Source organism: Oncorhynchus clarkii, unplaced genomic scaffold (genome assembly GCF_045791955.1).
Source record: "Oncorhynchus clarkii lewisi isolate Uvic-CL-2024 unplaced genomic scaffold, UVic_Ocla_1.0 unplaced_contig_2787_pilon_pilon, whole genome shotgun sequence".
In the NCBI taxonomy this organism is placed as follows: Eukaryota; Metazoa; Chordata; class Actinopteri; order Salmoniformes; family Salmonidae; genus Oncorhynchus; species Oncorhynchus clarkii.
The window spans coordinates 17,542-45,152 of record NW_027258895.1 but is presented as its reverse complement, the minus strand read 5'-3'; the positions used below and the strand labels follow the sequence as shown (position 1 = coordinate 45,152).

Sequence of the window (27,611 nt, the reverse complement as noted above, 5' to 3'; positions counted from 1 at the left end):
ATAGAGAGAGAGAGAGGAAGGGGGAGAGAGAGAGAGACCCTGACGTTAACCAGGGGTCAAACTAGTAAAGAGGGGCTGTTCTGTTGTTGTGGACTACTACTGCTGCTGTTGCTCCCCGGAAACATAGCACCGTGTTGGGAGTTCCTGGTGAGTTTGCTGCCTCTGCTTTTGTCTCGGGTCTATTTTTAACTAGTGGCGGCTGTTCAGTTCCTCTTCCTCTCACGTGAGAGCCCGGCGTTAGACTTCGTCTTCGTTAGCAGTCGGTTTCTAGAAAGGAGGGAATCCACTGTTTGTGTGAATGAAGGGCTGTTGCATCTCAGTCACCCGTAGATGTAGTTAATGCAGATGATGTAGCTATTGTTTGCATGGCCCTGACTGTTTCAACCACTCTCTTTGTTTGCTCTGCTTGATTTGAATGATTGAAATGAGTGCTCATAGGGAACAGTCCTTGATATTTAGGACGACTGGTCTCTGCTCAGGGTTGGTATGTGTGTCTACCGCCTATCGTATAATGTACACATGTTAAATCAATTTATGACTGTTAAGACAACGCAGTTGTGTTAGAACCATGCAAATGGCTTCATAAATGTAAATTCCAGAATATAATTGTCCATACATTTAAATACACTATTTAGCCCTTAGAGAATTGCTTTACTCTCTTATGTTTGTGGAAATATTCACCCATCTTTTTATGCAAAAACCTTGTTTGTAATTATTACATCTTTGAAGTGGAACTACTTTTCCATCCGGTTAAATGGTTTTTCAGTATAAAAGTAATTGTTCTGTTGGATGTTTGACACAGTAACAGATTGTTTAAATGGGTCTACCTGGGGCTATCAGTACCACCCTACCCCCTCTCTAAACCCCAGTCCTCCCCTGGTCTACCATACTACCTCCTCTCTAAACCCCAGTCCTCTCCTGGTCTACCATACTACCTCCTCTCTAAACCCCAGCCCTCCCCTGGTCTACCATACTACCTCCTCTCTAAACCCCAGTCCTCTCCTGATCTACCTGGGGCTATCAGTACCACCCTACCCCCTCTCTAAACCCCAGTCCTCCCCTGGTCTACCATACTACCTCCTCTCTAAATCCCAGTCCTCCCCTGGTCTATCATACTACCTCCTCTCTAAACCCCAGTCCTCTCCTGGTCTACCTGGGGCTATCAGTACCACCCTACCCCCTCTCTAAACCCCAGTCCTCTCCTGGTCTACCATACTACCTCCTCTCTAAACCCCAGTCCTCTCCTGGTCTACCTGGGGCTATCAGTACCACCCTACCCCCTCTCTAAACCCCAGTCCTCCCCTGGTCTACAATACTACCTCTTCTCTAAACCCCAGTCCTCCCCTGGTCTACCATACTACCTCCTCTCTAAACCCCAGTCCTCCCCTGGTCTACCATACTACCTCCTCTCTAAACCCCAGTCCTCCCCTGGTCTACCATACTACCTCCTCTCTAAACCCCAGTCCTCTCCTGGTCTACCATACTACCTCCTCTCTAAACCCCAGTCCAGTCCTCTCCTGGTCTACCATACTACCTCCTCTCTAAACCCCAGTCCAGTCCTCTCCTGGTCTACCAGACTACCTCCTCTCTAAACCCCAGTCCTCCCCTGGTCTACCATACTACCTCCTCTCTAAACCCTAGTCCTCCCCTGGTCTACCATACTACCTCCTCTCTAAACCCCAGTCCTCCCCTGGTCTACCATACTACCTCCTCTCTAAACCCCAGTCCTCTCCTGGTCTACCATACTACCCCTCTCTCTAAACCCCAGTCCTCTCATGGTCTACCATACTACCTCCTCTCTAAACCCCAGTCCTCCCCTGGTCTACCATACTACCCCCTCTCTAAACCCCAGTCCTCTCCTGGTCTACCATACTACCTCCTCTCTAAACCCCAGTCCTCTCCTGGTCTACCATACTACCTCCTCTCTAAACCCCAGTCCTCTCCTGGTCTACCATACTACCTCCTTTCTAAACCCCAGTCCTCTCCTGGTCTACCATACTACCTCCTCTCTAAACCCCAGGCCTCCCCTGGTCCATACTCAATCAAGAAGGATCCGCGACAGAACCAGATTCCCTCCAGACCTCCCAGAGCTCCCAGTTCAAACTGAAATATTACAGGAGGGAGAGCTGGGTTATACGGCTTGAGGCGTGGCCAAACACACACACACACACACACACACACACACACACACAGGCCCCGACCCAACCCCCAACCAGTCATCCAGGCCGCCAGGCAGGAGCCACACTTCTCAGCCCCAGTAGCAGCGCCCCTCACCGCCCCGGGGCTCCAGACCTCCTGGCCACCGGGTCACTGGGTCAGCCTGAAATGACCCGTCATGATTAACTCCTTACACTCCTACTGCAGAACACAGGACAGGTTTAATGGAATGGAATGGAAGGCTCTATGTTAGAACAACTAGGGGGACAGTTTAATATCAACTGAATGGAAGGATCTATGTTAGAACAACTAGGGGACAGTTTAATATCAACTGAATGGAAGGATCTATGTTAGAACAACTAGGGGGACAGTTTAATGGAATGGAAGGCTCAATGTTAGAACAACTAGGGGGACAGTTTAATATCAACTGAATGGAAGGCTCTATGTTAGAACAACTAGGGGACAGTTTAATATCAACTGAATGGAAGGCTCTATGTTAGAACAACTAGGGGGACAGTTTAATATCAACTGAATGGAAGGCTCTATGTTAGAACAACTAGGGGGACAGTTTAATGGAATGGAAGGATCTATGTTAGAACAACTAGGGGGACAGTTTAATGGAATGGAAGGCTCTATGTTAGAACAACTAGGGGGACAGTTTAATATCAACTGAATGGAAGGCTCTATGTTAGAACATCTAGGGGGACAGTTTAATATCAACTGAATGGAAGGATCTATGTTAGAACAACTAGGGGGACAGTTTAATATCAACTGAATGGAAGGATCTATGTTAGAACAACTAGGGGGACAGTTTAATATCAACTGAATGGAAGGCTCTATGTTAGAACAACTAGGGGACAGTTTAATATCAACTGAATGGAAGGATCTATGTTAGAACAACTAGGGGGACAGTTTAATGGAATGGAAGGATCTATGTTAGAACAACTAGGGGGACAGTTTAATATCAACTGAATGGAAGGATCTATGTTAGAACAACTAGGGGGACAGTTTAATATCAACTGAATGGAAGGCTCTATGTTAGAACAACTAGGGGGACAGTTTAATGTAATGGAAGGCTCTATGTTAGAACAACTAGGGGGACAGTTTAATGGAATGGAAGGCTCTATGTTAGAACAACTAGGGGGACAGTTTAATATCAACTGAATGGAAGGCTCTATGTTAGAACAACTAGGGGACAGTTTAATATCAACTGAATGGAAGGATCTATGTTAGAACAACTAGGGGGACAGTTTAATATCAACTGAATGGAAGGCTCTATGTTAGAACAACTAGGGGGACAGTTTAATATCAACTGAATGGAAGGCTCTATGTTAGAACAACTAGGGGACAGTTTAATATCAACTGAATGGAAGGCTCTATGTTAGAACAACTAGGGGGACAGTTTAATATCAACTGAATGGAAGGATCTATGTTAGAACAACTAGGGGACAGTTTAATATCAACTGAATGGAAGGCTCAATGTTAGAACAACTAGGGGGACAGTTTAATATCAACTGAATGGAAGGCTCAATGTTAGAACAACTAGGGGGACAGTTTAATATCAACTGAATGGAAGGATCTATGTTAGAACAACTAGGGGGACAGTTTAATATCAACTGAATGGAAGGCTCTATGTTAGAACAACTAGGGGACAGTTTAATATCAACTGAATGGAAGGCTCTATGTTAGAACAACTAGGGGGACAGTTTAATATCAACTGAATGGAAGGCTCTATGTTAGAACAACTAGGGGACAGTTTAATATCAACTGAATGGAAGGATCTATGTTAGAACAACTAGGGGGACAGTTTAATATCAACTGAATGGAAGGATCTATGTTAGAACAACTAGGGGACAGTTTAATATCAACTGAATGGAAGGCTCTATGTTAGAACAACTAGGGGGACAGTTTAATATCAACTGAATGGAAGGCTCTATGTTAGAACATCTAGGGGGACAGTTTAATGGAATGGAAGGCTCTATGTTAGAACAACTAGGGGGACAGTTTAATATCAACTGAATGGAAGGATCTATGTTAGAACAACTAGGGGGACAGTTTAATATCAACTGAATGGAAGGATCTATGTTAGAACAACTAGGGGGACAGTTTAATATCAACTGAATGGAATGATCTATGTTAGAACAACTAGGGGGACAGTTTAATATCAACTGAATGGAAGGCTCTATGTTAGAACAACTAGGGGACAGTTTAATATCAACTGAATGGAAGGCTCTATGTTAGAACAACTAGGGGGACAGTTTAATATCAACTGAATGGAAGGCTCTATGTTAGAACAACTAGGGGACAGTTTAATATCAACTGAATGGAAGGATCTATGTTAGAACAACTAGGGGGACAGTTTAATATCAACTGAATGGAAGGCTCTATGTTAGAACAACTAGGGGGACAGTTTAATATCAACTGAATGGAAGGATCTATGTTAGAACAACTAGGGGACAGTTTAATATCAACTGAATGGAAGGCTCTATGTTAGAACAACTAGGGGGACAGTTTAATATCAACTGAATGGAAGGATCTATGTTAGAACAACTAGGGGACAGTTTAATATCAACTGAATGGAAGGCTCAATGTTAGAACAACTAGGGGGACAGTTTAATATCAACTGAATGGAAGGCTCAATGTTAGAACAACTAGGGGGACAGTTTAATATCAACTGAATGGAAGGATCTATGTTAGAACAACTAGGGGACAGTTTAATATCAACTGAATGGAAGGCTCTATGTTAGAACAACTAGGGGGACAGTTTAATATCAACTGAATGGAAGGATCTATGTTAGAACAACTAGGGGACAGTTTAATATCAACTGAATGGAAGGCTCAATGTTAGAACAACTAGGGGGGCAGTTTAATATCAACTGAATGGAAGGCTCAATGTTAGAACATCTAGGGGGACAGTTTAATATCAACTGAATGGAAGGCTCTATGTTAGAACAACTAGGGGGACAGTTTAATATCAACTGAATGGAAGGATCTATGTTAGAACAACTAGGGGACAGTTTAATATCAACTGAATGGAAGGCTCAATGTTAGAACAACTAGGGGGACAGTTTAATATCAACTGAATGGAAGGCTCTATGTTAGAACAACTAGGGGGACAGTTTAATATCAACTGAATGGAAGGCTCAATGTTAGAACAACTAGGGGGACAGTTTAATATCAACTGAATGGAATGCTCTATGTTAGAACAACTAGGGGGACAGTTTAATATCAACTGAATGGAAGGCTCAATGTTAGAACAACTAGGGGGACAGTTTAATATCAACTGAATGGAATGCTCTATGTTAGAACAACTAGGGGACAGTTTAATGGAATGGAAATTAAACTTTGTCTTGACTTGGAAGTAAAATAGTTTCTTGTCTATTGCTCGCTAAGCTGTTGTGGAGAGGTGGAGTATTGTAGTGTGTCTGTGTGAGCTAGAGCGAATGTGTGTGTGTCCCCCTGGCTGTGTGTGTGTGTGTGTGTGTGTGTGTGGGGGGGGGGGGGGGTAGCCCTAGCCCTAGCCCGCCCCTAGTGAGTTATCTTTCCCTCCTTGTGAAACAAAACACTCGTCTATTCTTCCCCCACTTTCCCTCATATATCAATGAAACCTTTTTCCAAGATGCTTAAGCAGCCATAGAGGCATTTTGCTGGGCCATAGAGAATGCAGTAGAGCCAGCCATAGAGGCATTTTGCTGGGCCATAGAGAATGCAGTAGAGCCAGCCATAGAGGCATTTTGCTGGGCCATAGAGAATGCAGTAGAGCCAGCCATAGAGGCATTTTGCTGGGCCATAGAGAATGCAGTAGAGCCAGCCATAGAGGCATTTTGCTGGGCCATAGAGAATGCAGTAGAGCCAGCCATAGAGGCATTTTGCTGGGCCATAGAGAATGCAGTAGAGCCAGCCATAGAGGCATTTTGCTGGGCCATAGAGAATGCAGTAGAGCCAGCCATAGAGGCATTTTGCTGGGCCATAGAGAATGCAGTAGAGCCAGCCATAGAGGCATTTTGCTGGGCCATAGAGAATGCAGTAGAGCCAGCCATAGAGGCATTTTGCTGGGCCATAGAGAATGCAGTAGAGCCAGCCATAGAGGCATTTTGCTGGGCCATAGAGAATGCAGTAGAGCCAGCCATAGAGGCATTTTGCTGGGCCATAGAGAATGCAGTAGAGCCAGCCATAGAGGCATTTTGCTGGGCCATAGAGAATGCAGTAGAGCCAGCCATAGAGGCATTTTGCTGGGCCATAGAGAATGCAGTAGAGCCAGCCATAGAGGCATTTTGCTGGGCCATAGAGAATGCAGTAGAGCCAGCCATAGAGGCATTTTGCTGGGCCGTAGAGAATGCAGTAGAGCCAGCCATAGAGGCAGCTGGGCCAGAGAATGCAGTAGAGCCAGCCATAGAGGCATTTTGCTGGGCCGTAGAGAATGCAGTAGAGCCAGCCATAGCATTTTGCTGGGCCATAGAGAATGCAGTAGAGCCAGCCATAGAGGCATTTTGCTGGGCCATAGAGAATGCAGTAGAGCCAGCCATAGAGGCATTTTGCTGGGCCATAGAGAATGCAGTAGAGCCATGCAGTAGAGCCAGCCATAGAGGCATTTTGCTGGGCCATAGAGAATGCAGTAGAGCCAGCCATAGAGGCATTTTGCTGGGCCATAGAGAATGCAGTAGAGCCAGCCATAGAGGCATTTTGCTGGGCCATAGAGAATGCAGTAGAGCCAGCCATAGAGGCTGGGCCATAGAGAATGCAGTAGAGCCAGCCATAGAGGCATTTTGCTGGGCCATAGAGAATGCAGTAGAGCCAGCCATAGAGGCATTTTGCTGGGCCATAGAGAATGCAGTAGAGCCAGCCATAGAGGCATTTTGCTGGGCCATAGAGAATGCAGTAGAGCCAGCCATAGAGGCATTTTGCTGGCCCTTAGAGAACACAGTAGAGGTCTGCTCTCTGGCCCTTAGAGAACACAGTACTAGACAACCAGTCTAGAGTTCTGTTGAAATGGGAGATGTTTATCATGGCATATTTGACACACACTGCTACTAATAATAAAACTCATGGACTGACTGAATCGTGGACTGACTGAATCGTGGACTGACTGAATCGTGGACTGACTGAATCGTGGACTGACTGAATCGTGGACTGGCTGAATCGTGGACTGGCTGAATCGTGGACTGACTGAATCGTGGACTGACTGAATCGTGGACTGACTGAATCGTGGACTGACTGAATCGTGGACTGGCTGAATCGTGGACTGATTGAATCGTGGACTGACTGAATCGTGGACTGACTTGTGCGGCCGGGGCCACTGGCTGCTTTTGTGTGATTACCCACAATGCCTTTCAATGTCTTTCTCTGGACGTGCCATTTTTTCCACCTCTATTGATGGATGGGTTGACTTGACGCTTTGAATGGCAGATCTCCTCCTAGACCTTCCACTCCCATTGTGTTGCTGGGCCAGATAGAGAGAGAGAGAGAGAGAGAGGGACCAGAAGGAGAGAAGGCATTGAGCTCCAGTAGAATTTAAAAGTCTAAGTCAGTAATCTGCTGGTCCTGATAAGAATTAGTTATAAATGACAGATGAGATTAAATAGATCAGTAATGAGAGAAGGATATCTGAATATGGTAGTTTTACCTGCTGATGAATGAATGAATGAATACAACCCTTCCCTTATGGGAATAACTGACACATAAACAAACATTACAATAACTCACTATGATAATTAAATGATAATTCCTCTTCCAGTGTTCTCTGCATTGCGCCTTCCATAAAGAGTGAAAAAAATAATCTATATATATATATATATATATATCTCAATACCTAATAGAAAATAAGGTTATCCTGCTAGTGTTTGTCATTATAGCTGGTTTAGGGATGTGTTTAGTTCTGTCTATATAATGAGTGTTTGTCATTATAGCTGGTTTAGGGATGTGTTTAGTTCTGTCTATATAATGAGTGTTTGTCATTATAGCTGGTTTAGGGATGTGTTTAGTCCTGTCTATATAATGAGTGTTTGTCATTATAGCTGGTTTAGGGATGTGTTTAGTTCTGTCTATATAATGAGTGTTTGTCATTATAGCTGGTTTAGGGATGTGTTTAGTTCTGTCTATATAATGAGTGTTTGTCATTATAGCTGGTTTAGGGATGTGTTTAGTTCTGTCTATATAATGAGTGTTTGTCATTATAGCTGGTTTAGGGATGTGTTTAGTCCTGTCTATATAATGAGTGTTTGTCATTATAGCTGGTTTAGGGATGTGTTTAGTTCTGTCTATATAATGAGTGTTTGTCATTATAGCTGGTTTAGGGATGTGTTTAGTTCTGTCTATATAATGAGTGTTTGTCATTATAGCTGGTTTAGGGATGTGTTTAGTCCTGTCTATATAATGAGTGTTTGTCATTATAGCTGGTTTAGGGATGTGTTTAGTTCTGTCTATATAATGAGTGTTTGTCATTATAGCTGGTTTAGGGATGTGTTTAGTTTTGTCTATATAATGAGTGTTTGTCATTATAGCTGGTTTAGGGATGTGTTTAGTTCTGTCTATATAATGAGTGTTTGTCATTATAGCTGGTTTAGGGATGTGTTTAGTTCTGTCTATATAATGAGTGTTTGTCATTATAGCTGGTTTAGGGATGTGTTTAGTTCTGTCTATATAATGAGTGTTTGTCATTATAGCTGGTTTAGGGATGTGTTTAGTTCTGTCTATATAATGAGTGTTTGTCATTATAGCTGGTTTAGGGATGTGTTTAGTTCTGTCTATATAATGAGTGTTTGTCATTATAGCTGGTTTAGGGATGTGTTTAGTTCTGTCTATATAATGAGTGTTTGTCATTATAGCTGGTTTAGGGATGTGTTTAGTTCTGTCTATATAATGAGTGTTTGTCATTATAGCTGGTTTAGGGATGTGTTTAGTTCTGTCTATATAATGAGTGTTTGTCATTATAGCTGGTTTAGGGATGTGTTTAGTTCTGTCTATATAATGAGTGTTTGTCATTATAGCTGGTTTAGGGATGTGTTTAGTTCTGTCTATATAATGAGTGTTTGTCATTATAGCTGGTTTAGGGATGTGTTTAGTTCTGTCTATATAATGAGTGTTTGTCATTATAGCTGGTTTAGGGATGTGTTTAGTAGCTACAATGCCCTGTCTATATAATGAGTGTTTGTCATTATAGCGGGTTTAGGGATGTGTTTAGTTCTGTCTATATAATGAGTGTTTGTCATTATAGCTGGTTTAGGGATGTGTTTAGTTCTGTCTATATAATGAGTGTTTGTCATTATAGCTGGTTTAGGGATGTGTTTAGTTCTGTCTATATAATTAGTGTTTGTCATTATAGCTGGGTTAGGGATGTGTTTAGTTCTGTCTATATAATTAGTGCCCTGTATACCAAGCTGTTTAAATACAAAGATTTCAACCCTTAGCAAACCTCACCTCTAGAAAACCCCATTGTCTGTATATTAGACTAGGTTTTCATTTTGTTCAAATTTCTTTTAAACTATTGATTGGCATCGCAGTGTTATAACAAACCTAAACCTCATAGTAGTAATGGTAGGCTTGAGTTCAGTAATTGAACATGTAACAGTAGCCTAGTGTTGTGATCTAGGTGAGATGAAGGCAGGCTGTCTGCAGAAGGGGATTACCTGGCTGGTCTCAGGGGAGCCTGACCCCTGACCTCTATAATGAAAAGGGGGAGGGCCCCAGACAAAAGACTTGTTAGACCCAGAGAACACAACACACTGGAAACGTATCCCTTGTCCCCAATGTGATGGAATACTCTGGTATGTCTCACCTTTTCCTCTTAAAGATCCCTGCCTCTACTGCCTCCCTTTCCTCCTCTTAAAGATCCCTGCCTCTACTGCCTCCTTTCCTCCTCTTAAAGATCCCTGCCTCTACTGCTTCCTTTTCCTCCTCTTAAAGATCCCTGCATCTACTGCTTCCTTTTCCTCCTCTTAAAGATCCCTGCCTCTACTGCCTCCTTTTCCTCCTCTTAAAGATCCCTGCCTCTACTGCCTCCTTTTCCTCCTCTTAAAGATCCCTGCCTCTACTGCCTCCTTTTCCTCCTCTTAAAGATCCCTGCCTCTACTGCTTCCTTTTCCTCCTCTTAAAGATCCCTGCCTCTACTGCCTCCTTTTCCTCCTCTTAAAGATCCCTGCCTCTACTGCTTCCTTTTCCTCCTCTTAAAGATCCCTGCCTCTACTGCTTACTTTTCCTCCTCTTAAAGATCCCTGCCTCTACTGCTTCCTTTTCCTCCTCTTAAAGATCCCTGCCTCTACTGCTTCCTTTTCCTCCTCTTAAAGATCCCTGCCTCTACTGCTTCCTTTTCCTCCTCTTAAAGATCCCTGCCTCTACTGCTTCCTTTTCCTCCTCTTAAAGATCCCTGCCTCTACTGCTTCCTTTTCCTCTTAAAGATCCCTGCCTCTACTGCTTCCTTTTCCTCCTCTTAAAGATCCCTGCCTCTACTGCTTCCTTTTCCTCCTCTTAAAGATCCCTGCCTCTACTGCTTCCTTTTCCTCCTCTTAAAGATCCCTGCCTCTACTGCTTCCTTTTCCTCCTCTTAAAGATCCCTGCCTCTACTGCCTCCTTTTCCTCCTCTTAAAGATCCCTGCCTCTACTGCCTCCTTTTCCTCCTCTACTGCTTCCTTTTCCTCCTCTTAAAGATCCCTGCCTCTACTGCTTCCTTTTCCTCCTCTACTGCCTCCTTTTCCTCCTCTTAAAGATCCCTGCCTCTACTGCTTCCTTTTCCTCCTCTTAAAGATCCCTGCCTCTACTGCTTCCTTTCCTCATCTTAAAGATTCCAACCATTCCTTTCACTGACTCAATGTTTTGAGGGGAAAATGGGCGAACAGCGAACACTTAAAATGTAGCCAACCAACGCGAGGAGTGGAAATGTGACGCTTTGGATATTTTAAAGAACCTTTGGCTGCCTGGCTGGAGCTGGGGGGAGGTAGATTGTTTTTTGTGTGGAATTGGATTGGAAGTAGTGTTATGTATGAAGTCTGACTTTGAGCTGTGGCTTTTGAATCAAAGCGGGAAGATCAAAGTTGTTATTCATGTGTGTCAGACGGTGTTTGATCTACTGGTGCTGCAGAGTGTAGACTTGCTTCACCTCAGTGGAATTCTTAACGCTTATCGGAACAGACAGTGATTGATTTGTGTGTGTGTGTGTGTGTGTGTGTGTGTCCAGGAAGTCCTCCTGTTTTGCCTCCCAGAACCGTAGCTCCCCTTTTCATAAGCCTTAATACCATGGATTCATTCAACAATAGCTGAATTTAAAAGCAACATTATTAAATGAACCTTGGGTAAGAAACAAACAGCTATGGCCATTATAAGCTGTGTTTTCAGTTGTTGTGGATGACTGAACGCTATGTTTTCTGAACGCTATGTTTTCAGTTGTTGTGGATGACTGAACGCTATGTTTTCAGTTGTTGTGGATGACTGAACGCTATGTTTTCAGTTGTTGTGAATGACTGAACGCTATGTTTTCAGTTGTTGTGGATGACTGAACGCTATGTTTTCAGTTGTTGTGGATGACTGAATTCCTGGTGATATTGCAGTGGAAAATAACTTCCCATCATGATTTTCTAATTCCACCTTTTGCCTTTTCCTCTCGTTTCAGTCACCCTCCCCAAGGCCCTCTTCCTCCCAGCCTCCTCCTCTCCCCCCGCCCCCTCCAGACGCTCCATGCAGTCCCCCTCCTCCTATCGCCTGCCCCATCCGCTGCCCCCTCTGCCCGTGCGGAAGGGGGTCCGGGGCCGGCGCCCCAAACTGCAGACCATCGCCCTGCTCAAGGCAGCGGCAGAGGCAGCAGCGGAGGCTGCTCTGAATGGTACGCCACAGGTCTCCGGCTCCCAGCTAGCACCCAGACCCCATAAGAAGAGGGGGCCCAAGCCTGGGAGCAAGGTAAGGGCCTATGGTCAATGAACCCGTTTCCTGGATCCAGATTGAGTTTAGTACTGGACTGAAAAAGTATGCTTATTGGAACAGCAGTTGTATTGTCTGTCTGTTTAATGAAATGTGTGACTGGTTGCAGTGATTGGCTCCAGTCAACACTCCCGGAGGAATTTTACCTCCAGTCCAATCACTTTACACCATGTTGTATGACGACATCACAGTGGTATTACTACAGTAGGGGTGCTGTGTAGTGTCGGTATATGATAGGGATCGAAGAGTTGTCAGTGAACGGCAGGAGCCTAGTGGTTAGAGCGCTGGACTAGTAACCGGAAGGTTGCAAGTTCAAACCCCCCAAATCTGTCGTTCTGAACCCACTGTTCCTAGGCCGTCATTGAAAATAAGAATTTTGTTATTAACTGACTTGCCTAGTTAAATAAAGGTCAAATAAAAAAGGTTGTGTTTGTTCAGAGGAAGCCACGTGTGCTGCCCTCCTCGGGAACAGGCTCTGTATATACTACTACAGCCTCTGAGACCAGACTGATCAACGTTCATGGACCGAAGGACAACAGCCCTGGAGTGGTCTCCACAGGTAAGACTCAGTCCTGTCAGATAAATAATAACATTGATGCAGTTTAACAGATCACTGTATTAACAGATATACACATTAGACCTGCTCTTTCCTTGACATAGACTGATCAGGTGAAGCTATGATCCCTTATTGATGTAACTTGTTAAATCCACTTCAATCAGTGTAGATGAAGGGGAGGTTAAACAAGGATTTTTAAGCCTTGAGACAATTGAGACATGGATTGTGTATGTGCCATTCAGAGGGTGATTGGGCAAGACAAAGGATTTAAGTGCCTTTGAACGGGGTATGGTAGTAGGTGCCAGGCACACCGGTTTGGGTCAAGAACGCTGCTGGGGTTTTCACACTCAACAGTTTCCTGTGTGTATCAAGAATGGTTCACCACTCAAAGGACACCCAGCCATCTTGACACAACTGTGGGAAGCATTAGAGTCAACATGGTCCAGCATCTCTGTGGAACGCTTTCTACACCTTGTAGAGTCCAGGCCCGGACGAATTGAGGCTGTTCTGAGGGGAAAAGGGGGTGCAACTCCATGTTAGGAAGGTGTTCCTAATGTTTGGTGCACTCAGTATATATTCACACGCTAGAGCAGTCCAACTGGTCCCTTGTACTGAGTGATTTAACTGGTCCATCTAGAGCAGTCCAGCTGATCATTGTACTGAGTGATTTAACTGGTCCATCTAGAGCAGTCCAGCTGGTCCCCTGTACTGAGTGATTTAACTGGTCCATCTAGAGTAGTCCAGCTGGTCATTGTACTGAGTGATTTAACTGGTCCATCTAGAGCAGTCCAACTGGTCCCTTGTTCTGAGTGATTTAACTGGTCCATCTAGAGCAATCCAACTGGTCATTGTACTGAGTGATTTAACTGGTCCATCTAGAGCAGTCCACCTGGTCATTGTTCTGAGTGATTTAACTGGTCCATCTAGAGCAGTCCAGCTGGTCCCTTGTTCTGAGTGATTTAACTGGTCCATCTAGAGCAGTCCAGCTGGTCCCTTGTTCTGAGTGATTTAACTGGTCCATCTAGAGCAGTCCAGCTGGTCATTGTTCTGAGTGATTTAACTGGTCCATCTAGAGCAGTCCAGCTGGTCCCTTGTTCTGAGTGATTTAACTGGTCCATCTAGAGCAGTCCAGCTGGTCCATTGTTCTGAGTGATTTAACTGGTCCATCTAGAGCAGTCCAGCTGGTCCCTTGTTCTGAGTGATTTAACTGGTCCATCTAGAGCAGTCCAGCTGGTCATTGTTCTGAGTGATTTAACTGGTCCATCTAGAGCAGTCCAGCTGGTCCCTTGTTCTGAGTGATTTAACTGGTCCATCTAGAGCAGTCCAGCTGGTCCATTGTTCTGAGTGATTTAACTGGTCCATCTAGAGCAGTCCAGCTGGTCCCTTGTTCTGAGTGATTTAACTGGTCCATCTAGAGCAGTCCAGCTGGTCATTGTTCTGAGTGATTTAACTGGTCCATCTAGAATGAAGCTTTAGACATGTTCTCGTGCTTCCTGACCCCTGACCTTCATCTCCCCCCCCAGTGTGTGTGTACGTGAACAAGCACGGAGCCTGCGGCCCACACCTGGACAGGAAGCAGTTGCAGCAGCTGCCGGACCACTTTGGGCCGGGTCCGGTCAACACTGTCCTACAGCAGGCTGTTCAGGCATGTGTGGACTGTGCCTACCAACCAACCTTCCTCTTCAGCTTCCTACAGTCCCAGTCCGACGGAGGAGAGATCATCAGAGGTATGTTAGCCCATAGATATATAACCCTAGATAGGAGGAGAGATCATCAGAGGTATTATAGCCATAGATATATAACCCTAGATAGGAGGAGAGATCATCAGAGGTATTATAGCCATAGATATATAACCCTAGACAGGAGGAGAGATCATCAGAGGTATGTATAGCCCATAGATATATAACCCTATAGATATATAACCCTAGATAGGAGGAGAGATCAGGAGGAGAGATCATCAGAGGTATTATAGCCATATGTTATATATAACCCTAGATAGGAGGAGAGATCATCAGAGGTATGTTAGCCCATAGATATATAACCCTTATATAACCCTAGATAGGAGGAGAGATCATCAGAGGTATTATAGCCCATATATATATATAACCCTAGATAGGAGGAGAGATCATCAGAGGTATGTTAGCCCATAGATATATAACCCTTGATAGAGGAGAGATATCAGAGGTATTATAGCCATAGATATATAACCCTAGATAGGAGGAGAGATCATCAGAGGTATGTTAGCCCATAGATATATAACCCTAGATAGGAGAGATTATCAGAGGTATGTTAGCCCATCGATATATAACCCTAGATAGGAGGAGAGATCATCAGAGGTATGTTAGCCCATAGCCCTATAGGAGGAGAGATCATAGAGGTATGTTAGCCCTAGATATAGAACCCTAGATAGGAGGAGAGATCATCAGAGGTATCATCAGAGGTATTATAGCCATATATATATAACCCTAGATAGGAGGAGAGATCATAGAGGTATGTTAGCCCATAGATATATAACCCTTGATAGGAGGAGAGATCATCAGAGGTATTATAGCCATATATATATAACCCTAGATAGGAGGAGAGATCATCAGAGGTATGTTAGCCCATAGATGTATAACCCTAGACAGGAGGAGAGATCATCAGCGGTATTATAGCCATAGATATAAAACCCTAGATAGGAGGAGATATCATCAGAGGTATGTTAGCCCTAGATAGGAGGAGAGATCATCAGAGGTATGTTAGCCCATAGATATATAACCCTAGACAGGAGGAGAGATCATCAGAGGTATGTTAGCCCATAGATATATAACCCTAGATAGGAGGAGAGATCATCAGAGGTATTATAGCCATAGATGTATAACCCTAGACAGGAGGAGAGATCATCAGAGGTATGTTAGCCCATAGATATATAACCCTAGATAGGAGGAGAGATCATCAGAGGTATGTTAGCCCATAGATATAGAACCCTAGATAGGAGGAGAGATCATCAGAGGTATGTTAGCCCATAGATATAGAACCCTAGATAGGAGGAGAGATCATCAGAGGTATGTTAGCCATAGATATATAACCCTAGATAGGAGGAGAGATCATCAGAGGTATGTTAGCCCATAGATATAGAACCCTAGATAGGAGGAGAGATCATCAGAGGTATTATAGCCATAGATGTATAACCCTAGACAGGAGGAGAGATCATCAGAGGTATTATAGCCATAGATATATAACCCTAGATAGGAGGAGAGATCATCAGAGGTATTATAGCCATAGATATATTACCCTAGATAGGAGGAGAAATCGTCAGAGGTATGTTAGCCCATTGATATATAACCCGAGACAGGAGGAGAGATCGTCAGAGGTATTATAGCCATAGATATATAACCCTAGATAGGAGGAGAGATCATCAAGAGGTTTTATAGCATAGATATATAACCCTAGATAGGCTGATGTCATGTAGTCCCTATACATCAGAATGGAACAGTTGGTCAGCCATTTTAGCTGGGGCCTGTCCTGATATGTGGTCTGTGGTTATAGCTAGTGTAGTATTGTATTGTTTTCATGACATCATGAGGTGTTCTATGGTTGTGTAATGAAGGATGGTCGGTGAACTGCTGTGCTGACGTGATGAGTAACTAAGCTTGCCTGTGAGCTGAAGACTTCAAGCTAATGCCTGTAGGCTTTAGTTCAGCTCGCTAACACAGTCCTGTGATGTGTCGGAGACTCCGGTCCGAACCCAGATGGTCCAACCCTCACTGGACAGAAACACTAGGGTTGTTACTCCACAGTGATGTCATGACATTATGAAGAAGCCAGAAGAACACCCCGGCCACTAGACCGTCTACTCTACACAGACTCTACATATTCAAATAGTTCCTCAGTCCTCATTAAAATAATGGCAAATTCCAAATGGGAATATGGGGGTAGGCTGGGGATTCAATCAGGCAGTAGGAATTGGTTTAGGCTGCAGAGCCCACATGGTGCACTGGATAATGCCTGGTGGGATAAAGTGTGTGTGCAGCAGCTGATGTCATGTGTCTGGGGGTAATGAGAAGTGACATGCGTCCGTAACCTGGTTTGGGAGGGGCTCCCCGGGGGGGTCCCAGTCTGTGTGTGTGTGTGTGTGTGGGGGGGGTCATCTGATGCTGGGCCATCTGTTACTGCACCATAGCAACCAAATAATAATGTCTTTACTGCGCCATAGCAACCAAATAATAATATCTTTACTGCGCCATAGAAAACAAATAATAATGTCTTTACTGCGCCATAGAAACCAAATAATCATGTCTTTACTGCGCCATAGAAACCAAATAATCATGTCTTTACTGCGCCATAGAAACCAAATAATCATGTCTTTACTGCGCCATAGAAACCAAATAATCATGTCTTTACTGCGCCATAGAAACCAAATAATCATGTCTTTACTGCGCCATAGAAACCAAATAATCATGTCTTTACTGCGCCATAGAAACCAAATAATCATGTCTTTACTGCGCCATAGAAACCAAATAATCATGTCTTTACTGCGCCATAGAAACCAAATAATCATGTCTTTACTGCGCCATAGAAACCAAATAATCATGTCTGTTATTGCGCCATAGAAACCAAATAATCATGTCTTTACTGCGCCATAGAAACCAAATAATCATGTCTTTACTGAGCCATAGAAACCAAATAATCATGTCTGTTACTGCGCCATAGAAACCAAATAATAATGTCTGTTATTGCGCCATAGAAACCAAATAATCATGTCTTTACTGCGCCATAGAAACCAAATAATCATGTCTTTACTGCGCCATAGAAACCAAATAATCATGTCTTTACTGCGCCATAGAAACCAAATAATCATGTCTTTACTGCGCCATAGAAACCAAATAATCATGTCTTTACTGCGCCATAGAAACCAAATAATCATGTCTTTACTGCGCCATAGAAACCAAATAATCATGTCTTTACTGCGCCATAGAAACCAAATAATCATGTCTTTACTGCGCCATAGAAACCAAATAATCATGTCTTTACTGCGCCATAGAAACCAAATAATCATGTCTTTACTGCGCCATTAATTGCGCCATAGAAACCAAATAATCATGTCTTTACTGCGCCATAGAAACCAAATAATCATGTCTTTACTGCGCCATAGAAACCAAATAATCATGTCTGTTATTGCGCCATAGAAACCAAATAATCATGTCTTTACTGCGCCATAGAAACCAAATAATCATGTCTTTACTGCGCCATAGAAACCAAATAATCATGTCTTTACTGCGCCATAGAAACCAAATAATCATGTCTTTACTGCGCCATAGAAACCAAATAATCATGTCTTTACTGCACCATAGAAACCAAATAATCATGTCTTTACTGCGCCATAGAAACCAAATAATCATGCCTTTACTGCGCCATAGAAACCAAATAATCATGTCTGTTATTGCGCCATAGAATCATGGTTCTCATGGTTCTCTCTTGTTCCTCTACAGCAGACAAATGGTGAGCAATATGTTTGGAACATGGAATCACAATAAAATCACAGTATCGAATCGCAATACATATAGAATTGTGAGAATCTCCATACATAAGTATGTTGATAATATGGTATGGTCAGGTCCCTAACAGATAGTGTTTCAACAGCTAGGTAAAGAGCTATGTGATGTATGTCTGGTACAGCCAGTCACTTCTCCATCTGCTGAGTGCCTCTGCCTGCCTCTCTCAGCCCAGATACAGACAGTTGAAGTCAGAAGTTTACATACACCTTAGCCAAACACATTTAACACTTAGTTTTTCACAATTCCTGACATTTAATCCTAGTAAAAATTCCCTGTTTTTAGGTCAGTTAGGGTCAGCACTTTATTTTAAGAATGTGAAATGTCAGAATAATAGTAGAGAGAATGATTTATTTCAGCTTTTATTTCTTTCATCACATTCCCAGTGGGTCAGAAGTTTACAAACACTCAATTAGTATTTGCTAGCATTGCCTTTAAATTGTTTACCTTGGGTCAAAGGTTTCGGGTAGCCTTCCATAAGCTTCCCACAATAAGTTGGGTGAATTTTGGCCCATTCCTCCTGACAGAGCTGATGTAACTAAGTCAGGTTTGTAGGCCTTCTTGCTGTCCCAGGCCTTCAGTGTAATCAGCTAGATACCATATGACTGTGTCTATCTGTTCTGTCTCCCACCCTGCAGTGCGGTCTGATGGGGGGATCCACTATGTCAAGCTGCCACAGGCCTCCTCTGCCTCCTTTGTGCTCAGGTTCATGGAGACTCTGTGTCACCAGCTGCAGAGTGACAACCTGTTCTCCTCCCAACCCTTCAGCCCTGCATTCATGGCCTCCACTGGACACACAGCCTACGACAGGAGCACGTCAGGTAATGCCTGCAAACCGTGTGTGTGTGTGTGTGTGTGTTTGTGAGCTTTTCCTTATCTTTGTCACAAAGCCACAAGCCAGCATGTATTTCCCATCAACCTACACCATCAACAGTCACAATAGAAACTGTGGCTATTTCTCTAATATTCCATTGGTTATCTATAATGTCATAGCATTTCCTTCAACAGGTCACTGACCCACATGAAACATCAGACCCCTCTATAAAACACAAGTTTATAGAGATCTCAGTGGCCCTTCGTTGGCAGTAGCTGATGCCGTCTCTTGTCCCTCCTCTGTTGTCTTCAGTAAAATAAGAGATCTCAGTGGTCCTCAGTTGGCAGTAGCTGATGCCGTCTCTTGTCTCTCCTCTGTTCTCTTCAGTAAAAGAAGAGATGTCAGAGGCCTTGTCCATAGCCAGAGGCTCCGTAGGAAGGAGCAGGCGTTTCCAGATGGACAGAGACAGGGACTGTAACCTTTACCCTTCTCCCCTGTCCTCCTCCAAACGGCTGCACAGCACAGAGGCACACCCCTCGGAAGGTACACTAACACCCCTCAGCCTCAGAGCTACCCCTGGTGCACTCACTGGGGATACATCGCAATAGTTTGAAATGACCTCCTGTCCTTCCTTTGTCATCTCGTCTCCGTCAGTACTGATATATAAACACAAAATACAGGATAAGGAAAAACTAAATGGAGGATAGCTACCCAGGAATTGACTTTCACCTGTCCAGTTCTTTAATGTCAGTGCAGATGAAGTGAGGAGAGGAAGCCTCTCTACACTATTAAGATGCAGCCCAGTGCTGGACTGGGCACTGTGATTAACTAGAAGGAGAGGAAGCCTCTCTACACTATTAAGATGCAGCCCAGTGCTGGACTGGGCACTGTGATTAACTAGAAGGAGAGGAAGCCTCTCTACACTATTAAGATGCAGCCCAGTGCTGGACTGGGCACTGTGATTAACTAGAAGGAGAGGAAGCCTCTCTACACTATTAAGATGCAGCCCAGTGCTGGACTGGGCACTGTGATTAACTAGAAGGAGAGGAAGCCTCTCTACACTATTAAGATGCAGCCCAGTGCTGGACTGGGCACTGTGATTAACTAGAAGGAGAGGAAGCCTCTCTACACTATTAAGATGCAGCCCAGTGCTGGACTGGGCACTGTGATTAACTAGAAGGACCACTCTACTGAATTAACACACTTCCTTGTGTCCTCAGTAGAGTGATAGTTGTGGCCAATCGTCTTCCTTCTTATTACCTTCTGATTCTACATTATTGAAACACTTTCCTTAATGCATAACTGCTGTTTGGTTAATTAAAACTTCTGCTTGTATAGTTTATTAATGAAGTCTTAGTAACTGTACAGATACTGATGACCTGCCACTGTTCAATGTAATTGCATCAGCAACTAACGGCTAAGCTACCACTTCTTGATTAATCACTAAGCAGCTAACGGCTAAGCTACCACTTCATGATTAATCACCAAGCAGCTAACGGCTAAGCTACCACTTCATGATTAATCACCAATCATCAAACAGCTAACGGCTAAGCTACCACTTCATGATTAATCACTGATCACCAAGCAGCTAACGGCTAAGCTACCACTTCATGATTAATCACCGATCACCAAGCAGCTAACAGCTAAGCTACCACTTCATGATTAATCACCAAGCAGCTAACGGCTAAGCTACCACTTCATGATTAATCACCAATCACCAAGCAGCTAACAGCTAAGCTACCACTTCATGATTAATCACCAAGCAGCTAACGGCTAAGCTACCACTTCATGATTAATCACCAATCATCAAACACTTGCTTAGTTTCTCATGACACATTATCAGATGTCATTTTACTTTAAGAATTCATGTGTGTGTGACACTGTATTAGTGTGTGTCTATACGCTGACGATCCTACCTCTCTTACCCTCCATCAGAGCCCCTTCCTCGCAGTGAGAACGGTTTGACTGAGGACCCTATGGACACCTCCACCTCTCCCTCCATGACCCCTCGCCCCCTGACACAACGCACCACCTCAGAGTACCGTGGCCAGGGGTCCAGCAGCCCCTACTACCCTGGGTCTGGGTCTGGTCACCCCCCACCACCACCCCTCAGGCGCCTGGCCCCCAACCCTTCCGACCTGGGGTCCAGAGGGCTACAGAGAAGAGTGGAAGGTAGGCCTTGTAAGAGCTTAACCCCCATTGGCTGGCTGACTGGGCGGGCCTTGTGTGTGCCTCTAGATTCTAGTTGGCCATTTACGTTTGTTTGAATGTTGATTTTTTGGGGGGGGCTAGGCTTCCTGTGTTGGAGCAGATCACATTCAGCATTTTAGTAACTTAGCAGACGCTCGTATCCAGAGCGACTTAGTTAGTGCATTCATCTTAAGATAGCTAGGTGAGACAACCACACATCTCAGTCGCAGTCAGTGCATTTTCCAGAATAACGCAGCTGAGACAGTGCTAGCAAGACAAGTTAGTTCAAGAAAGGCGATGGTGTCTTTATTTTCATTTGTTTAACCGAAGTGTAGTCAGGATGCAGTAAATATGTTGTGTAGCACTGCCACCTAGTGGACAATGTGATGGATATGTTGTGCAGCACTGCCACCTAGTGGACAATGCCATGGATATGTTGTGCCCTCCCTGTAAAGTAATTTTATTTATTTAACTAGGCAAGTCAGTTAAGAACAAATTCTTATTTTCAATGACAGCCTAGGAACAGTGGGTTAACTGCCTTGTTCAGAGGCAGAACGGCACCTTGTCAGCTCGGGGATTTGAAACCTTTCGGTTACTAGTCTAACGCTCTAACCACTAGGCTACCTGCTGGTTACTAGTCTAACGCTCTAACCACTAGGCTACCCTGCCGCCCTGTAAAGTCTGAAAGGATTCGTATTCATGGTGGTTAACTAGAAAGGTGAGTATTGAATTCTGACTCTCTGCTGCTCTGTCTGTGTGTTCTGTTGTTCAGCTGCGAGCTCCACCACAGGTCCTGAGCACCTGGCAGCTGCAGACCGGGAGGCTGCAGCGGGGAACGGGGCCGGGAACGGCCCTTCCTCCTGGTCTGTGGATGAGGTGATGCAGTTTGTCCACGACGCCGACCCCCAAACCCTCGGACCCCACGTGGAGCTCTTCAGAAAACACGTGAGTGGACCTTGATTGATTTATTTATTGATTGATGATGTTTCTTGTCCTTTTTCTTCCTTTGGAGCATCACTGCTGATAGAGGGAAGGAGACGAGGAGAGGCAGACACCACACTATTGAGATGCTCCCTAGATGTGTGTCTATGTGCCGGGTCCAGGCCTGATGTTACACTATTGAGATGCCCCTTAGATGTGTGTCTAAGTGCCAGGTCCAGACCTGATGTTACACTATTGAGATGCCTCCTAGATGTGTGTCTAAGTGTCCCGGGTCCAGGCCTGATGTTACACTATTGAGATGCCTCCTAGATGTGTGTCTAAGTGTCCCGGGTCCAGGCCTGATGTTACACTATTGAGATGCCCCCTAGATGTGTGTCTAAGTGCCAGGTCCAGGCCTGATGTTACACTATTGAGATGCCCCCTAGATGTGTATCTAAGTGCCGGGTCCAGGCCTGATGTTACACTATTGAGATGCTCCCTAGATGTGTGTCTAAGTGTCCCGGGTCCAGGCCTGATGTCAAATCAAATCAAATCATCAAATCAAATTTGATTTGTCACATACACATGGTTAGCAGATGTTAATGCGAGTGTAGCAAAATGCTTGTGCTTCTAGTTCCGACAATGCAGTAATATTGAGATGCCCCCTAGATGTGTGTCTATGTGCCGGGTCCAGGCCTGATGTTACACTATTGAGATGCCCCCTAGATGTGTGTCTAAGTGCCGGGTCCAGGCCTGATGTTACACTATTGAGATGCTCCCTAGATGTGTGTCTAAGTGTCCCGGGTCCAGGCCTGATGTTACACTATTGAGATGCCTCCTAGATGTGTGTCTAAGTGCCGGGTCCAGACCTGATGTTACACTATTGAGATGCCTCCTAGATGTGTGTCTAAGTGCTGAGTCCAGGCCTGATGTTACACTATTGAGATGCCTCCTAGGTGTGTGTCTAAGTGTCCTGGGTCCAGGCCTGATGTTACACTATTGAGATGCCTCCTAGGTGTGTGTCTAAGTGTCCTGGGTCCAGGCCTGATGTTACACTATTGAGATGCCTCCTAGGTGTGTGTCTAAGTGTCCTGGGTCCAGGCCTGATGTTACACTATTGAGATGCCCCCTAGATGTGTGTCTAAGTGCTGAGTCCAGGCCTGATGTTACACTATTGAGATGCCTCCTAGATGTGTGTCTAAGTGTCCTGGGTCCAGGCCTGATGTTACACTATTGAGATGCCTCCTAGATGTGTGTCTAAGTGTCCTGGGTCCAGGCCTGATGTTACACTATTGAGATGCCCCCTAGATGTGTGTCTAAGTGTCCCGGGTCCAGGCCTGATGTTACACTATTGAGATGCCTCCTAGATGTGTGTCTAAGTGTCCTGGGTCCAGGCCTGATGTTACACTATTGAGATGCCTCCTAGATGTGTGTCTAAGTGTCCCGGGTCCAGGCCTGATGTTACACTATTGAGATGCCTCCTAGATGTGTGTCTAAGTGTCCTGGGTCCAGGCCTGATGTTACACTATTGAGATGCCTCCTAGATGTGTGTCTAAGTGTCCTGGGTCCAGGCCTGATGTTACACTATTGAGATGCCTCCTAGGTGTGTGTCTAAGTGTCCTGGGTCCAGACCTGATATTACACTATTGAGATGCCTCCTAGATGTGTGTCTAAGTGTCCCGGGTCCAGGCCTGATGTTACACTATTGAGATGCCTCCTAGATGTGTGTCTAAGTGTCCCGGGTCCAGGCCTGATGTTACACTATTGAGATGCCCCCTAGACGTGTGTCTAAGTGTCCTGGGTCCAGGCCTGATGTTACACTATTGAGATGCCTCCTAGGTGTGTGTCTAAGTGTCCTGGGTCCAGACCTGATGTTACACTATTGAGATGCCCCCTAGGTGTGTGTCTAAGTGCCGGGTCCAGACCTGTGTGCCCCCTAGGTGTGTGTCTAAGTGTCCCGGGTCCAGGCCTGATGTTACACTATTGAGATGCCTCCTAGGTGTGTGTCTAAGTGTCCTGGGTCCAGACCTGATGTTACACTATTGAGATGCCCCCTAGGTGTGTGTCTAAGTGCCGGGTCCAGACCTGATATTACACTATTGAGATGCCCCCTAGGTGTGTGTCTAAGTGTCCCGGGTCCAGACCTGATGTTACACTATTGAGATGCCTCCTAGGTGTGTGTCTAAGTGTCCGGGTCCAGACCTGATGTTACACTATTGAGATGCCCCCTAGGTGTGTGTCTAAGTGTCCCGGGTCCAGACCTGATATTACACTATTGAGATGCCTCCTAGGTGTGTGTCTAAGTGTCCCGGGTCCAGACCTGATATTACACTATTGAGATGCCTCCTAGATGTGTGTCTAAGTGTCCCGGGTCCAGACCTGATGTTACACTATTGAGATGCCTCCTAGGTGTGTGTCTAAGTGTCCTGGGTCCAGACCTGATGTTACACTATTGAGATGCCCCCTAGATGTGTGTCTAAGTGCCAGGTCCAGACCTGATATTACACTATTGAGATGCCTCCTAGATGTGTGTCTAAGTGCCGGGTCCAGACCTGATATTACACTATTGAGATGCCCCCTAGGTGTGTGTCTAAGTGTCCCGGGTCCAGACCTGATATTACACTATTGAGATGCCTCCTAGATGTGTGTCTAAGTGCCGGGTCCAGACCTGATATTACACTATTGAGATGCCCCCTAGGTGTGTGTCTAAGTGTCCCGGGTCCAGACCTGATATTACACTATTGAGATGCCTCCTAGATGTGTGTCTAAGTGTCCAGACCTGATATTACACTATTGGTCCAGGTGTGTGTCTAAGTGTCTGATATATACACTATTGAGATGCCTCCTAGGTGTGTGTCTAAGTGTCCCGGGTCCAGACCTGATATTACACTATTGAGATGCCTCCTAGATGTGTGTCTAAGTGTCCCGGGTCCAGACCTGATATTACACTATTGAGATGCCCCCTAGGTGTGTGTCTAAGTGTCCTGGGTCCAGACCTGATATTACACTATTGAGATGCCCCCTAGATTATTTTTATGTTGTGTAAAAATTCAATAAATATCCCAAAAAAGAAATTCCCCCCAGGATATGTGTTAGGTGTCTGGCCTGGTTCTGATGTGCTCCAGCCCTCCTTGCTGTGTGTATGTCCCTGTCAGAAGCAGGAAGGGAGGACGTCTGTGTCACAGAGATAGATTTACAACAGTGTTCTAATTCTATTCCTATAGCCTGTGTCCTCTGTGTTTAGTCTATAACCTGGGAGACTAGCACTGGCCTGTGTCCTCTGTGTTTAGTCTATAACCTGGGAGACTAGCACTGGCCTGTCTCAGAACCTTCCCTACCTGTCTGGAGAGAATCACTTTCATTCCCTCCAGGAAAACCCAACTCTGTTCAACCATACAGGCCATCTACAACGCAGTGAATGTTTACAGTACGACGGCAGACATTTTCTGTTGATGTCTGTCTGGACATCTCAGCTCAGAGAGAATTATGTTGTTGTTCTGCTGTTATGTTGGTTCTGTGTTGGGGAAATAGGTGCACCTATCACTGTTGAACGTAAAAAAAACCCACAACCTTTCATTTAGAAGAGTTAATCATAGATGTTTCGGCCATCTTGGCTGTCATCTTGTCCTGTGTTGGTGCTAAGCCCTCTTTCTGACTGCGTTTGTCTCTTGTCTTCAGGAGATCGACGGAAAGGCGCTGATGCTTCTACGTAGTGACATCATCATGAAGTACATGGGTCTGAAGCTAGGCCCCGCCCTCAAGCTATGTCACCATATCGAGAGGCTCAAACAGACCAAACAGTAACACACACACACATACACACACACACACACACACACACACACACACACACACACACACACACTAGAATGGGAAGATCATCTTAGCTGTGAAACCCTAAGCACAATGAGTCCTTAATCATTCCTTTGCAGAGACCTTCATACCTCATCCTGTGATGAAGAGCATTCAGAGAAACAGTATGAACGTCAGTGTGAACGTCAGTGTGAACGTCAGTACAGAGAAACACTATGAACGAACTTCAGTCTACTATTCTTTAGAATAGACTCAGCTGAATCCCAAAGGATGATGTTGAGTGTTTACCTACCTATGCATTGCCCATGTACACCTTCTCTCAACCCTTACCTACTTAGCCTGGTCCCAGAATGTTCTGTAAAAAACAAACTGATCTGAGACCAGGCTACTGTCAGCCGTGGAGACCTGGAGATGCAAGGAGCCATCTCCACACAACCCCCAACGGCATGTATTACTTGTTGCACTAGCCTCTCATTGCAATAAGATATCAACCATTCAGCTTCTATATGGAGACTGTGATTTGATTCTTCAATAGTTTTAATATCAAAGGATGTTGATAAGGAGAATGTACCATGCTGTTAAGATTCATTGTTTGTTTTGGACACCACATTTGACCGTACTCCACATTCAGGGTGTGACATCACACAATCTGGACTCGTTGGAACACTGATCGTTCTTTGGATCGCCCCAATGGAACTTCTAACCAGGATCTATGATTGTGATTGGACATTGCGTGTAGATTCTAGAATACGTTGGACAATGAAGACAGGAAGTTCCTGTTCAAGTCGACGTCTCATTGTAAAAGAAGATGGTGGACTTATGTTTGAAGAACCAGACAAAAAAAACTGTGTTTTACATAAAAAGCCAAAAAATATGTTGTTTTTTTATATCTTGGATTTTGTACTGTCTTTAAAAGGTATTATTAATATCTGCATATATACAGGAAGGTTGTGTTGAATCCTGTCTGTATTTTAACCCAAACAGTCTGGTATTTGTACTGGTAGTGTTGGCTACACCATCAGACCTGATGGTAGCCAAGCTGAACATTGATTGCAACACGTGTATGGCCTTCATCTCACTTCAAATCATAGCTGTTAAAAGTAGATAGTTGACTGTTGGTTGTCGGAAGGTTTTCAAGCACCAAATGGACAGTTGATATGTATCTAACGTTTCATGTTCAGGATATCCTGCATATATGGATACAAGGCTGTGTAGCAGTCAGACAAACAGGATATGGAGTGTTAGGGGGAATCAACACACAAGGACAAGAGATGTGGATGTGGATTCATTTGTGTCACAACAACCTATAATGTGATAAAATAGGACTTATTTTACTATTTATCTTGTCGCTGTGGCAGAAGAAGTGATCCATTTCTGAACATTTTCCAGAAGGGTTTCAGTTGAAATGAACGGTAATACTTCAAACGGCCTTGCTTTATTGTGATACTCAGGTTTTACTAGGCTTTTGTGTTTTAGGACAGACTTCTTCATAGTAGCATTTGCTTGTTGTAAAGTTCATTTTCTGTTTGACAATATTTTAGATCAACTTTGTATATATTTTTTAAGATTCTACATTTTCGTCTGTTGTTCCATAGAAACAACACACAGTGTACATATATACAGTAAAAACAACTTCTCAAGTACCGGTACTGGAAAAGGCTTGTTTGTTAAATAATATTCGCATATGTACTTTCACGCAATTAAACTTCTTTTTTTTTCA

The 27,611-nt window shown here is 44.3% G+C and overlaps 1 protein-coding gene across 2 annotated transcripts; it reads left to right on the top strand.

The window, feature by feature from the left end:
• Positions 1 to 27,611, top strand: LOC139399026 (sex comb on midleg-like protein 2). Of its 2 annotated transcripts, none has more exons than XM_071144664.1 (9): positions 1 to 147; positions 11,759 to 12,042; positions 12,502 to 12,622; positions 14,143 to 14,346; positions 18,792 to 18,974; positions 19,355 to 19,510; positions 20,903 to 21,139; positions 21,930 to 22,102; positions 25,757 to 27,611. In XM_071144664.1, the coding sequence occupies exons 2-9, from the start codon at positions 11,824 to 11,826 to the stop codon at positions 25,880 to 25,882; spliced, it is 1,419 nt and encodes a 472-aa protein (XP_071000765.1). In that variant the 5' UTR covers positions 1 to 147; positions 11,759 to 11,823; the 3' UTR covers positions 25,883 to 27,611. The 2 variants fall into 2 exon arrangements, with proteins under 2 accessions (XP_071000765.1, XP_071000764.1); XM_071144663.1 differs by having other exon boundaries at positions 20,903 to 21,148.